The sequence below is a fragment of the Gorilla gorilla genome, chromosome 10 (genome assembly GCF_029281585.2).
Source record: "Gorilla gorilla gorilla isolate KB3781 chromosome 10, NHGRI_mGorGor1-v2.1_pri, whole genome shotgun sequence".
Classification (NCBI taxonomy): domain Eukaryota; kingdom Metazoa; phylum Chordata; class Mammalia; order Primates; family Hominidae; genus Gorilla; species Gorilla gorilla.
In genome coordinates, this window is record NC_073234.2 from 86,798,277 (window position 1) to 86,814,685 (window position 16,409).

Genomic DNA, 16,409 nt, shown 5'->3' on the forward strand with positions numbered 1-16,409 from the left:
TATTCTGAGGGCCTAACTTTATGAGGCATTTACTTAACTTCCTTCCTCTCTTTATTCTCCAGATAAAAATGTAACTGAGCAAAAGGATTAGTAGGTTTAGGAGAAAGAGATGGTTTCACAAATGAGTTTGTGGATTTAGAATAATTAGGTAGAGGAGAATAAAGGCAGGAAACAAAGTCACATCAGTTACCACATAATTTCCTTACTTTTGCCCTCAATTTATTGCTTAAGCTTTTCAGTTGTCTTATTTGATTTTAGTAAGTAAGCTTTTTTTTTTTTTTCCGAGACAGGGTCATGCTCTGTCGCCTAAGCTGGAGTGCAGTGGTGCCATCACAGCTCACTGAAGCGGTGACCTTCTAGGCTCAGGTGATCCTCCCATCTCGGCCTATCAAGTGGCTGGGACCACAGGCATAGGCCACCACGCCCAGCTAATTTTTTGATTTTTTTTTTTTTTTTTTTTTTTTTGAGATGGAGTCTCGCTCTGTCCCCCAGGCTGGAGTGTAGTGGCGTGATCTCGGCTCACTGCAAGCTCTGCCTCCCAGGTTCACGCCATTCTCCTGCCTCAGCCTCCTGAGTAGCTGGGACTACAGGCGCCCGCCACCATGCCCGGCTAATTTTTTATACTTTTTTTGGTAGAGACGGGGTTTCACCGTGTTAGCCAGGATGGTCTTGATCTCCTGACCTCGTGATCTGCCCACCTCGGCCTCCCAAAGTGCTGGGATTACAGGCGTGAGCCACTGCGCCCGGCCTTGATTTTTTTTTGTAGAGACTAGCTCTCACTATGTTGCCCAGGCTTGTCTTGAACTCCTAGGCTAAAGCAATCCTCCCACTGAGACCTCCCAAAGTGTTGAGATTACAAGCATGAACCACTGAACCACTGCGCCTGGCTTGAGTAAAGAGTCTTTTAGAGAGGCAATTTTGGATCAGCTAGTTCTTTGTAAGCCTCTGTATGCCAATCAAAAAATGCATGCCATTGTTTCTGAGGTATTTAAGATCCATTCTTTTCCATTATGCCCCATAAATAAACAATTTTATCTAGATTAAAACTTCCCCATTGTGGCCACTGCAACTTCAAATTATTTCTTGTAGGCACACCCATTTTTCTAGAATGGCACAAGTTTGCGGTCTATAATTTCTAAATAAAAAATTTGCTGGTGTTCCCAGCAGAGGAGTCCCAGACTCCTTAGATATTGACAAACTCGTAATATCCTGTCTTTTTAAAATTCTATCTACCTGAGGCTTCCAACTACAAACTCAGTCTAGTTCCTATTGAATACCCAGTTTAACCTCGAGATCCCAATCTGGATTCCAGATCTATCCTGGAAACTAGTGCACTAGACTGGACCTAGTCTAGTTTATGTCAAGCACTCAAATTTGATCTCTGGTTACAACAGGAAATAAAATGATTCAGATAAACTTGGAGAGCTCAGGACACAAATTGTGGAGCTTGAAATCTGAGAGGGACTTAACCAGGACCTCCAGATGCAGTGAGAAAGCAGTGAGCTCCATGGACTCAGCAGGTAGCTTTTGCCTGGTTCCTTGATACACCCAGTGGCATGGCCCAAGGGTTTGGGGCATTGGGCGGGGGGGGGTCTCCTTTGAATCCCACTTCTGACACCAAACTTAAAGAAAATCTAAAGCACAGCAAAATTTTAGAGTTTATTTGAGTAAGAAGTAATTCATGAGTTGGGGAACACCGGACCAACAGAGGTTTTGCATTCCAGTGCAGAACATCAGAGGCAAGCATTTATGGGAAGATGCAAAAGTAAAACAAAGAAATCAGATTGACTTACAGTTACATAATTATCCTTTTGGGGGTACTTTTTTGGGAAGTTCTTAGTCACATAATTATATCTTAGTTGGCTGCTTATGATTGACTAGAGTTAAGTTTAATTTCTGTTCAACATAAACATTTACCAGAAACGTCCCAAGTTAAGTTTAGCTTATATCTGCAGTGTGACCCCAGTCAGGTTCCACCTATATTTACAGTTTAAGGTAGATGAAGGCTACTTTTAAGCCCTAGCTGGTTTTGTTTGCTCAGAAATTTTTCAGGCCAGGTCTCCATTTTAATTTTACTTTAACATTTCTCATAACAATTTTATGAAGTAGATACTATTATCTCTATTTCACAGATGATGCAGATGAGGGAAGTGAGGTACAAAGATGTTAAATAACTTGCTCAAGGTTACTCAACTCTGAAATATCAAGGCCAGGACTCAAACTAAGACAAAATATCTACAGAATACACACTTTTAACTATTACACTATTAACTCTTTCAAAAGAATTCCTTTGAAACCCCAGGAGAAGTAATATTAGAAAATGAGAGTAATATTAGAAAAAGAAAGATTATTAGCCCTTTCCTTACTTATCAGTGTATAGTTTCACTTGTTACAGCAAGTATGTTTTACTTCTAATTCAAAGGTCATCAAATAAGATAAAATGTTCTGCTGGCACTTTGCAAAAAAAGGGTATCCTGATGGTCAAAGTCACGTAAAAAGATGCTCAGCTCTATGAGACATGAGGAAAATGCAAATTATAACCACGATGTGATATCACTGTACATGCCAAAATGACTAAAATAAAAAAGAGAAAAAAGCCAGGCAAGGTGGCTCACGCCTGTAATCCCAGCACTTTGGGAGGCCAAGGCGGGCGGATCACCAGGTCAGGAGATCAAGACCATCCTGCCTAACATGGTGAAACTCTGTCTCTACCAAAAATACAAAAAATTAGCTGGACATGGTGGCACATGCCTGTAGTACCAGATATTCGGGAGGCTGAGGCAGAAGAATCGCTTGAACCCAGGAGGTGGAGGTTGTAGTGAGCTGAGATCACACTGCACTCCAGTCTGGGCAACAGAGGAAGACTCCATCTCAACAAAAAAAAAAAAAAAAAAAAAGAGAGAGAGAGAAATGATAACAATTTTGGTGACAACAAATGGAAACTACTGGATATGAAATAATTGGTATTCTTATAGGCTACTTGCAGGAGTATAAATTGATATAACCACTTTAGAAAACTATTTGGCAGTATCTATTAAAGCAGACATATGCATACACCAATACTCAGCAATTCTACTCCTAGATATGTACCTATCAAATATCTACACATATGAATGTTCAATAAATGTGTTTAAGAATATTTATAGCAGTACTGTTCATAATAGTCACAAACTAAAAACAATCCAAATCTCCATCAACAGTTGAGTGGGTACATAAATTGTGGTGTAATGATAAAATGAAACACTGTATTGCATTAAGAAGGAATAAACTATTGCTATGCACAACATAAGGATAAATCTAACAAATATAATGAGTGAAGAAGCTAGACACAAAAATGTCTATAAATGATTTCATTTACAGAAAGATTAAAAAGAAGCAAAACTAATATAAAATGTTAGATGTCAGGAGAATGGTTACTTTTGGTGGGGAGCAATGAATGGAAGGGAACATGAGGGGTTTCTGAGGTGATGTCAATATTCTATTTCTTGATTTGTGCTAGTTTATGAGGTGCGTTCACGTTGTGAAAATTCATCAGGGGCCAGGTGCAGTGGCATGCCTGTAATCCCAGCACTTTGGGAGGCCAAGGTGGGAGAATCAACTGAGCCAAGGAGTTCAAGACCAGCCTGGGCAACATAGTGAGACCTCATCTCTACGAAAAAAAAAAAAAATTAATTAGCCAAGTATGGTAGTGCAAACCTGTGGTTCCAGCTATCCGGCAGGCTGAGGTGGGGAGATAACTTGGGACTTGGAGGTTGAGGCTGCAGTAAGCCATGATCATGCCAGTGCACTCCAGCCTGGGTGACAGAGTGAAACCTTAGTTGAAAGAAGAAAAGAAAGAAAGAGAGAAAGAGGAAGGAATGAAGGAAGGAAGGAAAGAAGGAAAGAAGGAAGGAAGGGAGGGACGGAGGGAGGGAGGAAGGAAAATTTATCCGGCTGGACACAGAATTTATGCATTTTCCTGTATATGTTATACTTCAATAAAAAAATTCTTAAGGATACAGTGTTTTGGAGTTAAAAATGATAACATTTTTAAAGTACCTGGAAATAATACTATTCATACTATAATAAAATGCTACTCAAACCTGCACCTTGCCTTTTGAGATTCACAAGAAGTATATTATCTCTAGAAGTATATGTGAAAAGTGATAGATTAAAAAGTGCTGGAATGGCTCCAGCCAAGATCCATTGTTGTCAAAGGTATCTGGCAGAGAGCTAAATGCTACTGGATCTCCAAAGACAAATTTAAAATGATTATACTTAGAAGAAGTAGGAATTGCACTGTGCTGCTAAAGATGTAAATATTTGTCTTTGACTGTGGCAGAGATTAAAGAAAGAGCATCGATCTTTTTTTGTTTCCTTAATTTTTTAAAATAGTAACACTGTAAAAAGGACTTCCTTGTTCACTGATTCAAATACCAAATCTCAACTATGGCTGAATTTTAAGATGATGAACAAAGTACTTACTTTAGTCATCTCCCTCACAACAAATCCATAGAAATGATAGGAAACATACTTCAGAAGAAGAATAAGAAGAAAGAGAAAAGAAGGAGAAAAAAAGGGGGGAGCAGAAGGAAAAAGAGGAGGAGAAGCAGCAGTTAGTGGCACTTAGGCATGGGGGTAGAAGGGCACCTTTCAGTGAATGAGAATCTTTGAGGAATCCCTAGGAAAGAAAACAAATAGGATCAACTGAAAAGGAAAATTTAATTACAAGCAAAAACAATCACTGTGAAAGGTGAGCAAAACACAAAGAGAGTTTGCTCCCAAGAGTATTTTATTTCAGAAGAGTTCTATACCTCATGCTCTTAGAGGCAGTATAACCATTTGTCCAGGCTGCTACAACAAATTAGCATAAACTGGGTGTCTTAAACAACAAAAACATATATCTCACAGTTCTAGAGGCTGGGAAGTCCAAGATCAAGGTACCAGCAGATCCAGTGTCCTCTGGGGGTCAGCTCCCTCAGTTTTCAGTTGACCAACTTCACATTGTATCCTTAACATGGTTCCATAGTGTAGTGGTTAGCATTTTTGTTTTACACACATTGTATCCTTAAGTGGCAGACAGCGGAGCCCTCTCATGTCTCTTTTTGTAAGGACACTAATCTCATCATGGGGGCTCCTCTTTCATGACCTAATTACCTCCCAAAGGCACCATCTCCAAATATCACCACTTTAGGGATTCAGGGTTTAGCATATGAATTTGGGGGAACACAAACCTTCAGTTTATAGCACACAGTAATGTGCTGTAGTATGCTAAAGGGGAAGGGATCCATAAGGAAGGCTAATAAGGAGGAAGGTATGGGTATGGTAAGCAGGGGACAAAGGAGAACATCCTTGGTGGGCCGAAGAATCCCAGTTATTTCCATGCAGTAAGAGGACAGGTGCCTCGTGAGCATGATGGGAGTGGTCATTGATGAAGAGGTTCAAGGCAAGTGGTAAAGGCTGGCAGCAGTTCCCATGGGAGTAAGTTGAGCAACAGCAAAGCACAGAATTGGGCACTGGTGTTACAAACACACAAAGACCGTGAATTTATAGTCACCGATCTGCACATTTATGAGGTTTTTTTTTATTTTCTGGTAGCACTCAGTATCCTGGGATAATAACAGAGAAGATAAAGGAATCATGGTGTTTTTCCAGAGCTGAGGTTTTTCCAGGAAAGTAAAACAAAAGACAGGGGCTAGGGAGTCGAGAGTGTTGGTGACATGGTGATCCAGGAGAGCAACAGCCTAGGTTTTGTGGCTAAGATGAGCTTTGATACAGGATGTATCAAAGGACTGGAGGTTGAAATAGAGAACAATGAAGATGGAAAGATAAGAGGTTGTATCAGAATGGCAAGGGTCTGTTGAACTAGATCTTGAATGGCCTTGGAAGAGATATGGGGGAGTGGTAATTTGGAAATGGAGAGGATAATGCATTCCAGGGAAGAGAACCACACATGTAAAGACACATGCAAAGGGAAACGGTAAGAATTTCCATGTAACTAGATCACACATTGCATGGAGGAAAGTGGCATGAGATCAAGATGGAAACCCACATTAAACCAGATTGTGAAGAGCCTAAGGAGTTTGGGCATCATTTCCTCCCAGAGGCAGGAGCCAACAGAAGTTCTCAGATAGTGCTGTCCTGTATGGCTACCGTTGGACAGGTTGTATCCTGCACAGAGTCTCCTTCATGGGGTCTAAACTCTAGATCGAGCTCTGCTTGCCAAGCCATTCATCCTGCTTGCTCTGTAACTGTTACCCCAGGAGGAAGAGGGTATTTTCTTTAATTCTTCAGCCCCTCAAGAGAGGGAGCCCTCTTTTAATTCATCTGCCTGAGGGGCTGCATTCCTTTTTGGGTAGCAGTGGCTCTGTGTAGAGTGATGACCAGACAGACTTCTCAGGGCGACTTTTCTGGCCATGGTGTAGAAGATGACCCAGAATGAGGAGACACAGTAAACATGGAGAGCAGAACAGTTTTCAGCAGTACAAGGGCCTAACCAAAGGCAGCCAAGAAGAAAGAAGAGGGGCCAGATCCGGAAGCGAACTCTGTAGTACAATTAACACCAGGGGGCTTATGGACATAGGGATGGTGGGAAAGGGAAAAGTTAAAGATGACTCCGATATATTCTCCACTGTGTTCCTAGAATAAAACCTGACCACATTAATGCTCAGTTAACATCTGTAAAATGAAAAAAAAATAGAGCTGCAAGTAACAAAAACCTTTTTAAGGGAAAGATACTGTCTGCTGGGATGGAACCCATAGGAACCCATAAGAAACAGTACCTTTAATTATCTTAAGCTTCCTCAATTTCGAGTTGTAGGGGTCAGAGAACTGGCCTAAAAATTTAGAGTTACTCCAGGCAGTTGTTTTCAGCCCTGGCTGAACATTCGAGTCACCTGAAAAGCTTTTAAAAACTCCAGTGCCCACACTGGATCAGTTAACTCCAAAATCCTGGGGATGAAACTTAGACATCAACATTTTTTAAAACAGAGGCTCACTCTGCCACCCAGACTGAAGTACAGTGGTATGACCACGGCTCACTGCAGCCTCAACCTCCCAGGCTCAGGTGATCCTCCCATTTCAGCCTCCTAAGTAGCTGGGACTACAGGCACACACCACCACATCTAGCTAATTTTTATTTATTTATTTATTTTTATTTTTTATTTTTTTGTAGAGACAAGGTCTCCCTGTGTTGCCCAGGCTGGTCTCAAACTCTTGGCCTTAAGCAATCCTCCCACCTCAGCTCCCAAAGTGCTGGGATTACAGGTGTGAGCCACTGTGCCAGTCCAGACATCAACATTTTTTAAAGCTCCTGGGTTGGTTCCTATATATAACAACTGCTCTCATGGAATTTGCAATCTCTATTCTAGATTTCTAGACGTGATCAGTAATATAGCATAGATAAGAGGTGGATCAGAGACAGGGCAGAATGGTTTAACTTATTTGACCATCTTGTCACAACGGAAATCAATCATGCATTTCTTACAAAATCCTTTTACATAGTGACCAGTTCTTCAAAATTAATTTCTACATCTTGACAAAACATCAAGAAATTCATTATGTGGCTTCATTGATTTTTAGGAAACTGAATTATGGGCAAGATGTGGTTTAAAAAAACAGAGCATTTTAAAATAATTACTTAAAGAGTAAATAATGCACAGGCTTGGAAATTATTTTAAGACCCCTCATTTGCTGCTAAGGTTATACGCGTACCACGTGTCAAAAAGACCAAATGCTTTAGAAAAATAAAAGGAATGGTTTAAAAATAATTTAAGGGTCAGAATGAAGATATTTTGCATAAATTAGAAAGGTGGTGCACAAAAATAAAGAAAGCAAAACAAAACAAAAAACCCTAGGGCCTAGACCTAGGTTCCAGGCCTGGGCTTTCCCCCTAAATATTGCACTGAAACTTAGAGGCCACCTCACCTCACTGAGCCTCATTTTCCTCACCTATAATGAGCATTCTCACCCTGGTGAGTTTCAGTCCTCTCTAACAGCCAAACATTCTCTAATTCTATCATTGGTAAGTCAAAGATGAGCAGGCTAAAAGTAATTTAAGCCTCACCATTCTTGATATGAAGGCAAGAGGAGCATCGCTCACCAAAGAGAAGTCAAGGACCCACCCCAGGCCACGGCTGTTTTTATTGATCCACAAAGGATAAGAATTTCAGAGTAAAGTCTGGAAACTTTTGTAGTCATTTAACTATTTCTGTTAAATCACATAATAAAATATTGAGCCTTGTATTTTGTATATCTTTGTATTTTTATTTCACCTTTTTAGTAATCAATTTTTATTATAGTTTATAATAGTGTAAGTCCACAGCAAATTAGAAATTTAAAAAATTTCGTCTTTCACCGTGGATAGTTTGGAATACACTGAGCTGGAGAACCATAATTACATTTTAACATCAATGCAAAAGTGCACACAGAAGGGAAAAAAGCAAATGCAGGCAAATTAATTTTTACCTTGTCCATTTTGAATTTTATTTTAGAGGCCCATTTCATTTGGTCTTAGATCATTGCTATTAAAAGTTATTTTCTGCTACAAGTTTATATGAACTGCTAGAGGCTTTTTAAAAGAAAACAGCCTGTATTAGAAAACAGGTGGTAAGGGGTTGGTTTTCTAGTACTAGGTCATTATCTAAGAGGAATTACAATATGATATGTCAGGTAGCACAGTAAAGTTATTAATTCCTGTTGGAAAAGATAGGTACTTTCCTTTTTTTTTTTTTTTTTTTTGAGACAGAGTTTCGCTCTTGCTGCCCAGGCTGGAGTGCAATGGTACAACCTCAGCTCACTGCAACCTCTGCCTCCTGGGTTCAAACGATTCTCTTGCCTCAGCCTCCCAAGTACCTAGGATTACAGGTGCCCACCACCATGCCTGGCTAATTTTTGTATTTTTAGTAGAGATGGGGGCTCACCATGTTAGCCAGGCTGGTCTCAAACCCCTGACCTCAGGTGACCCACCTGCCTCAGCCTCCCAAAGTGCTGGGATTACAGGCATGAGCCACCATGCCCAGCCAGGTACTTTCGTTTTTAAGAAAAGAATTAAGTCACTCCCTTTTGATTGGAAATGGCTAATCATAGGGTTTCAAGCTATTAACATAGAGACACCCTTGTTTAAAAATAAGGAAGGCTGCATAATGAGGTTAGTTTTCCCACGATTATGCAGCTAATAAATAGGAAAGTCTAGGTTCCCACCCAAGATGCTCTTCTCAGGCTTGCCTGTGCTTTCTCTGCTGCCCTAGTCTCCTCCACCATAAAAAGTGTTCAGGTGGGAACCAGAGAGTGAATGCTTACATAAGCCTCACTTCCAGGTGCTTGAAATAGGGTAACAAATATTAAAAATAATGTGGAGTGCTTATGAATCACCTTAATATGTAAATGACCATGTTCTATTTAGAGCTTTCTGCAGATAAACAAGATCAATGTTTGTTCTGAAGTGATTTGCACATCACACAGAAAAATATGAGAGAAAATCTATGCTCTCCACACCATATGTCTTGATGTCGAGACTGGTTTGATCTGTGTTACCAATAGACATGCCCCAAAATCAAACCACCTTGATCCTTTTAGGAAATAAGTAGGATATCAAATTTTAAAAAGTGAATATTCCTGAGAAATATCAAGTCTTTGCAGAGATTCTATAATCACTGTGAGGAATCCAGAAACTGCATTGATCAGTTTAAAACATGGCTGTTCAGTGAACTTAATGACTGTGCTATTTCACAGGAATGTTTGCCAAAAAAAATGAAATTGTTTATCAATTACTTGACTTTTTTATCTAGACAACGCCAGAAAAATCCAGATTTTTGAAATATGGACAATGCAAAAAAATTTTAGTCTATATTTATGGCATTGTCTAGTCTTAGCTTAAGAACACAGCATTTACTTGGCTTCATTATTTACTGTTCACTAACAGATAATAAAATTAATAGCAATTTGGGGGTGGTGCCATACTCTGAAACAATTAATAAAATATTTTCTCTTCTTTGCACATTATTGTGACTTTTTAAAGGCAAAGAGTGAATGATTCCTCAATTCTTAGCATCATTGATGTAAAGTCAATATTTGATAAAAGAACCAAGTTATATTGTGAATGAAATCAGCTGGTTAGGTGCAATGGATGTGTCCACTTTAATAAAAGCAATAATTCAGGTTGAAAGGAACTTCATTATCTCTTCTCAAGATACATTTTAATGGAGGCCTGGTCTGAGAATACAATGCCATAAGTTCTGAATCTTCAGGTTCGTGCAACAAGTCATTTCTTAAGTGACCTTCAGCTGATTACATAAAATCTGAATTGGTCTTGATTAGAATCTGTCCAGCTGTCAGTCTTTTGGCCTCTGAGATACAGAGGGCATATACCCATGATGCTGTGGGGTTATGTAAGAGACAGTAAAGAAATAGGGGGGAAAAAACCAGAATAAAATGTAATTACACAGAGTTTCGTTTAAAACAAAAATTGATTGAGTTCTGCTTAAAGTGGCTTGTTGTTTCCTGTGCCAGGAACTACTGTGCAGGCCCAGCAGGAAGTGTGCTACAGAGCAGGATCACCTTACACCCTCGTTTTATGGTTCATTTCACTTATTTAATGCAATCTGAGAACCTGCAAAAGGAACATGTTAGAAGGAGGGAATAGGCTTTTTGTCTTGTTTTGTTGTTGTTTTTTTTTTAAATTTCTTTGAATCAAAACATTTGTTTTTACAAGGTGCTTAAAGTCCCAGAGAAACAGGACTTCTAGAGTTGCACGGTGAAGACATTTCTCTTTGTCACACAATTTAAAGCAAGACACAAAGTTGAGTTACGTCTAGAGTTGAGTTATGTCTGTTTCCTTTGCTGTCCTACTCACATAATTTTAAACATAAAGAATTACAACCATGCCCATGAATGGTCTAAATCATTTTGAATTCCATGTAAATTCCTCCTAGGGTCTCTAATTTGATAGAGAGCCCATGATGTTGCGGGGAATGTTGGAGAAAAGGCATTAATATTTAAGATGTAGAATAGCAATTCATTTGTCAAGCAGGGGAATGAGTTCATTTTACTGTATTGTTTGGAAATGTGTGAATTGAACAGCTGGATTTCCTTGTGGTGGCATTCGCTGCTCCTCACACGCTGTCTGTTTTCCCCCCCAGAGACCTCAGTATGAACAACATCAGTCAGCTGCTCCCGAATCCCCTGCCCAGTCTCCGCTTCCTGGAGGAGTTGTAAGTATCACTGTAGTCTTGATGCATCCAGTCAACACTGGGCACATTCTTGTGTTTGTCTCCCATACTTACTGTGGGAACCAGATAAAACAAGGCAGAAAACCTGTCAGCACCAACAATTTCGGAACATGAGGAAACACTTAGTTGGGAGGGGGCAAAAATAGAATTGCTTATGATTCTGGAAATCAACTTATAAAAGAGTTTACCATAAGGCTACAACTTTCTAAGGTGAGACTGAGCCAAACAAATTAAAATTTTAAAACAAAGCCTGTTTAAAAGAGCTGGATAGCTCTTTGGAAATAGTTAAGCAGCAGGATATTAAAAGTTTGAATACTGGTTCATGTTTATTAAAATCGCAAGTAAAGCTATAATCAAAACCAAAAACTGCTGCTTGGTTCGGCTTATGACAGGGAGAATTGAGTCCACATTGCATAGCACCAAAACTTCTTGTCCTAATCACTTTTAATTACTATTTCCCTACTTTTAAATTTAGCTTCCCTCAAGGCTTCAGTAGAAAAATGTGAAATCCACAGAAGATTTAAAACTGGGCTCTTCCAAACACTAAAAATAAAAACTAAAAAAGGAGGAAGCTAAAATTAGTTAATGATACACAGAGGAATTTTGATTAAGTCTAGTAACCACTTTTCAGAAGATGAAAAAGAACTGTATAAATCAAAAATCTGCATTTAAAAATTCATTTGATCCTCTTACGCTTTTGAATGATGGGGATAAGGAGGTGATACCCCATCACAGCCCTAGTGTAGAACGTTTGGCACCATCAGTTGAGTCAATCCTCTGACTGTTGATTAAAGGAATTGTTTAGGTAATGACCTCTTTTGAAAATACTTTCTTTATAAATCCTGAAGTCAGAGTCCAATTTGGGGAGTAATTTAAATTGTTAATGCACCACAGAATCCACCATGGGAGGTGGAAAGAATGTTTCATCATAACCAAATTACACTACGTTAACCACCTTCTCAAGAGAATAAGAGGATAACATTTTGAAATTTCTCCCCTCTGGAGTTTTATCTATATTTATTTTTGATGGCATTATATTTTATGAAATGCTATTGTTTTACTACTGAAATCAGTTGCATGTGATAAAATTGATATCAAGGGTTATGGTAGGGAATCTTAGATTTCTAGATTGTATAGAAGGTTTTATCATTCATGGAATAGATTTTCACTCTAGGTCCCAGGACTTTTTTTTCCATCTTCTCTTTTGTCTCAGGACATTTCCATTGCTAGGATTTAACCTTCATAGGAGCTGGAACAATGTCTGTCTTAGTCATGGCTGGTACATAATAAATAATCTGTAAATTTTTAATGAATGAACTAAGGAGAAAGCAAAATATGTAAAAGGAGTTTCTTACACATGTCAACTCCCTAAGAAAAAAGTAACAGATTTTCATTGACATTAGTCAACACTTTTAAAGGTTATTTTAAATAATTTTCAAACATCAGAATTTTAAAAAATTACATCCGTCTTGTTCTCCCTATACTTCCACAATTAATATAGAAATTACCCCCATATTTCTAAGGTATGCCCTTCCTATCCTTTTCCCTTTAATTCCCTTATAATATCTCATGGCAAAATGCTTCCCTTCTCCCTCAACACACACCTCAACTTTAGACCACAAGCTGAATCAATAAATAATTCACTTCCCCAAGGACTTTGTTTAATAGATTTCCTCCCTCAGTGACCCAACTCATTCAAAATAACTCCTCTTTCTTCATGAGGTGAATATTAATTCTGTTCCAAGGCCAGTTTTTAAAAAGATAGTTGAAAAAAAATCACAAAAAAAGCAATGGTGTTTGCGGAGAGAACTACCATTTGAAAATGCTACTATTAATACTTTTCTGCCTTGTCTTATTTTTATCTCTCTGGAAACTTCATCAAGTATCTTGACCATAGAATCACAAAATTTCAGAAATAGAGGAGACCCTTTAAAGACTATTCATTCCATTGCCTCATTCTGTTCTGGAATTCTTTCTGCTAAGCTGGCTGACTTGCTGAATTTAAGATCAAGACTGCTTTTCCATATATAATTCTGTGCTGCACCTAACTGATGTCTTAAAGACATCATTATTCATTTAGCGGCAAAAGAAGTTAGTATTTATAAAACCTGGAAAAATGATCAGCTCTTCTTGGTTTATTCCTTTGTTCCCAAAGCTAAATTTAGGGGTTTGGGGAGGTTCTATTTTTTTTGTTTAAAAAATATCCCTTTAACAGAACATTTTTTTTATGCTGTTGATTGTTTCTGTTAGACATATGCTTAAGTCTATATTCTCTTTTAGGCTATACAATCTTCAAAAATAATAATATAAGTGTAGTAACTACAATAATAGGTTACTGTGTGCCAATCACTGTTGAAAGTGCTTTACACACATCATTTCAGTGAATTATAAGAACCCCAAAAAGACAGATATTATTATTCCTAGTTAACAGATAAGAAAACTTAAATACAGAGAACATAAGGAACTTACCCAACATAATGGAGTTGGTATGTATCAGAGCCAAGATTCAAACCTAGGTCAAAGCTAAGATTCAAAATGACTTTCAAAGCCATGCTCGGAAAGTGGAGGGACGGTTGGAATTGTGCATGGTTTATTTGCGCTTTTCTTTTCTCCAATAGCACCTAGCACTGTGATTTCACAGTAGTTTGCATAGTTGAACACTTTTAAATGCTCTATAAACTGAGTTGTGTAATGATCAGTGTGTATATATGTGTCTGTGTCTGTGCATGTGTCTGGGAATGTGAAAGAAAGCAATGAAGAGCTGTCTTCCCAGGAGGAAGAGATTGGATATTCAGGTTATTAATCTATGACTATGATATACTATCTATGAGAAAAGTATCATCAGAACTTTCAGGTGTAGAATTTCACCAATCTAGCATTGTTCAATAGGTCCAAAATAGTCTTCGATAATATTTTTTACATGTAAGTACATATACTTAAGCACCATGTTTATGCAGTATATATTTTACTTGAACTAATAAACGACCACCCATACAGCTAGAAATGTTAACTCTCTCTTTCTCTCTCTCTCTCTCTGGGTGTGTGTGTTTGTGTGTGTGTTATGACAATTAGGACACTATGAAAGTGTTAAGTCTTTCATTCAGCTTATTCAGCTCATTTTTGTGCTTTATCTCTTTATACATTAAATAGGAAACTGACACTGACACTATCAATAATATTAAGAAACCTCCCACCATAAAACTCAGTCTTTAAAAATCACTATCAGCTGGGTAAAATGGTTCACGCCTGTAATCCCAGCACTTTGGGAGGCCAAGGCGGGCAGATCACGAGGTCAGGAGATCGAGACCATCCTGGCCAACATGGTGAAACCTGTCTCTACTAAAATACAAAAAAAAAAAAAAAAAATTGCTGGGAGTAGTGGTGGGCACCTGTAGTCCCAGCTACTCAGGAGGCTGAGGCAAGGGAATCGCTTGAACCCAGGAGGCAGAGGTTGCAGTGAGTCGAGATTGGGCCATTGCACTCCAGTCTGGTTACAGTGCGAGACTCCGTCTCAAAAACAAACAAAAAAAATCACTATTAATAAAGCCACATTATCACTCTTCCCCTTAGCTCTAATTACCGGATATATCATTTCTCTCATTTAATTCTTTTAACTATGTTATAAACTGTGTAGATAGCCATGGTTCATCTCTCATCCATGGCTAAGCCTTAACAAAGGTGTCAAAGATCAAAATCCTGTAAGAATCAATAAAGCGCTAGAGATATACACTGATTTAATGTTTAAAAAAGCACGTAACTCAGCCGGGCACAGGGGCTCACACCTGTAATCCCAGCACTTTGGGAGGCCAAGGTGGATGGATCATGAGGTCAAGAGATCGAGACCATCCTGGCCAATATGGTGAAACCCCGTCTCTACTAAAAATACAAAAATTAGCTGGGTGTTGTGGCGCGCGCCTGTAGTTCCAGCTACTCAGGAGGCTGAGGCAGTAGAATCGCTTGAACCTGGGGGACAGAGATTGCAGTGAGCCAAGATGGTGCCACTGCGGTCCAGCCTGGTGATAGAGTGAGACTCAGTCTCAAAAAAAAAAAAAAAAGCATTGTAACTCTTGATTGAATGATGAGTTACAGAAAGTATTTCAGAAGAACAGCTATTACAGAAAATTGTCTTCCTCTCTCCTTCCTGACATTCTAGAACACTTACTACCTATGCCGCAAGTTTTTGACACATTTCAGTCTTGTTTTTTATTTGTTTAGTTTAGTTTAGTTTTGCTTTGTTTTGTTTTGTTTTTGTGACTCTACAAGGTGACCAGATATGCAGAGGCCAATTGTCCTTCTGGTGGCAATGTGCCCGTGCATAGAGAAGGGGAGTCTTTTTCTTTTGCAAAAAGAAAGAAAAGCAGGTCGAAATTAGGGAAGCTGTGCTGTATAGAAAGAAAAGCTCAGAATCTAGATCCAGAAGCCCAGGATTCCCATCCTGGCTCTGCCACTTACTAGCTGATAATCCACTTAATGCTCACTAGGCCTCAGAGGAGAATGGTGCTGTCTGCCTTTTAAGGTGTTTCCAAGAATCAAATGAAAGGATGATGAAAGAACGTTGGTAAACTATATTCTGTATATACAGTTGTATTAGTAAAATGAAAACACCTTCAAAAAGATTTTAACCCCCTCTTTTCTTTTTTCATGAGCCTGATTTTGCAGGAATCTCAGGGATCCTGGACTTGACAAACTGTTTCCAATTCTGAGCTTTAATGGATATAGGCAACGATTGCAGATAGTTCTTTTACTATTTTAATAACCTGAGAAATCATTGCATTTCCCTCCAACAGTATCTCTCCTCCTTCTATTTACTCACTTCTAGGAACTTCCGTTAACGCTTGCTATGTGGACAAATAAAAGATCCTACATTTGGGCCATCAGAGTGTAGTAGAGATGTTGGGAGCTAATGGCAGATGGTGACTATTGCTGGCGTCCACAAGTTACATTAAACTTATCTTGGTAGTCTGACTAAATAAGGAGGGGGGAATGAATTGTTACCATTTAAAATTGTCCAAGTTAAAGGCCTTTATTTCCAAGTAGCATTTTAAAATCTTCCCAGATTCTAGTGCTACTGGAATCAAATACTCGATTTAGAAAAGAAACATGAGAAGCTCTAGGGAGGTCTGTTTTTAAGTTACTATTGTTCCCTGGAACCGTTTGCTCATATTATGGTTGGACATGACGAATCTCTATATAAATAGTAGA

The 16,409-nt window shown here is 38.7% G+C and overlaps 1 protein-coding gene across 1 annotated transcript in view; it reads left to right on the forward strand.

The window, feature by feature from the left end:
• Positions 1–16,409, forward strand: part of LGR5 (leucine rich repeat containing G protein-coupled receptor 5) — a 146,945-nt gene that overhangs the window by 54,536 nt on the left and 76,000 nt on the right. The window contains exon 2 of the mRNA XM_031000975.3: positions 11,118–11,189. Within this exon, the coding sequence (XP_030856835.1) occupies positions 11,118–11,189 (72 nt within the window). The remainder of the gene's footprint in view (positions 1–11,117; positions 11,190–16,409) is intronic.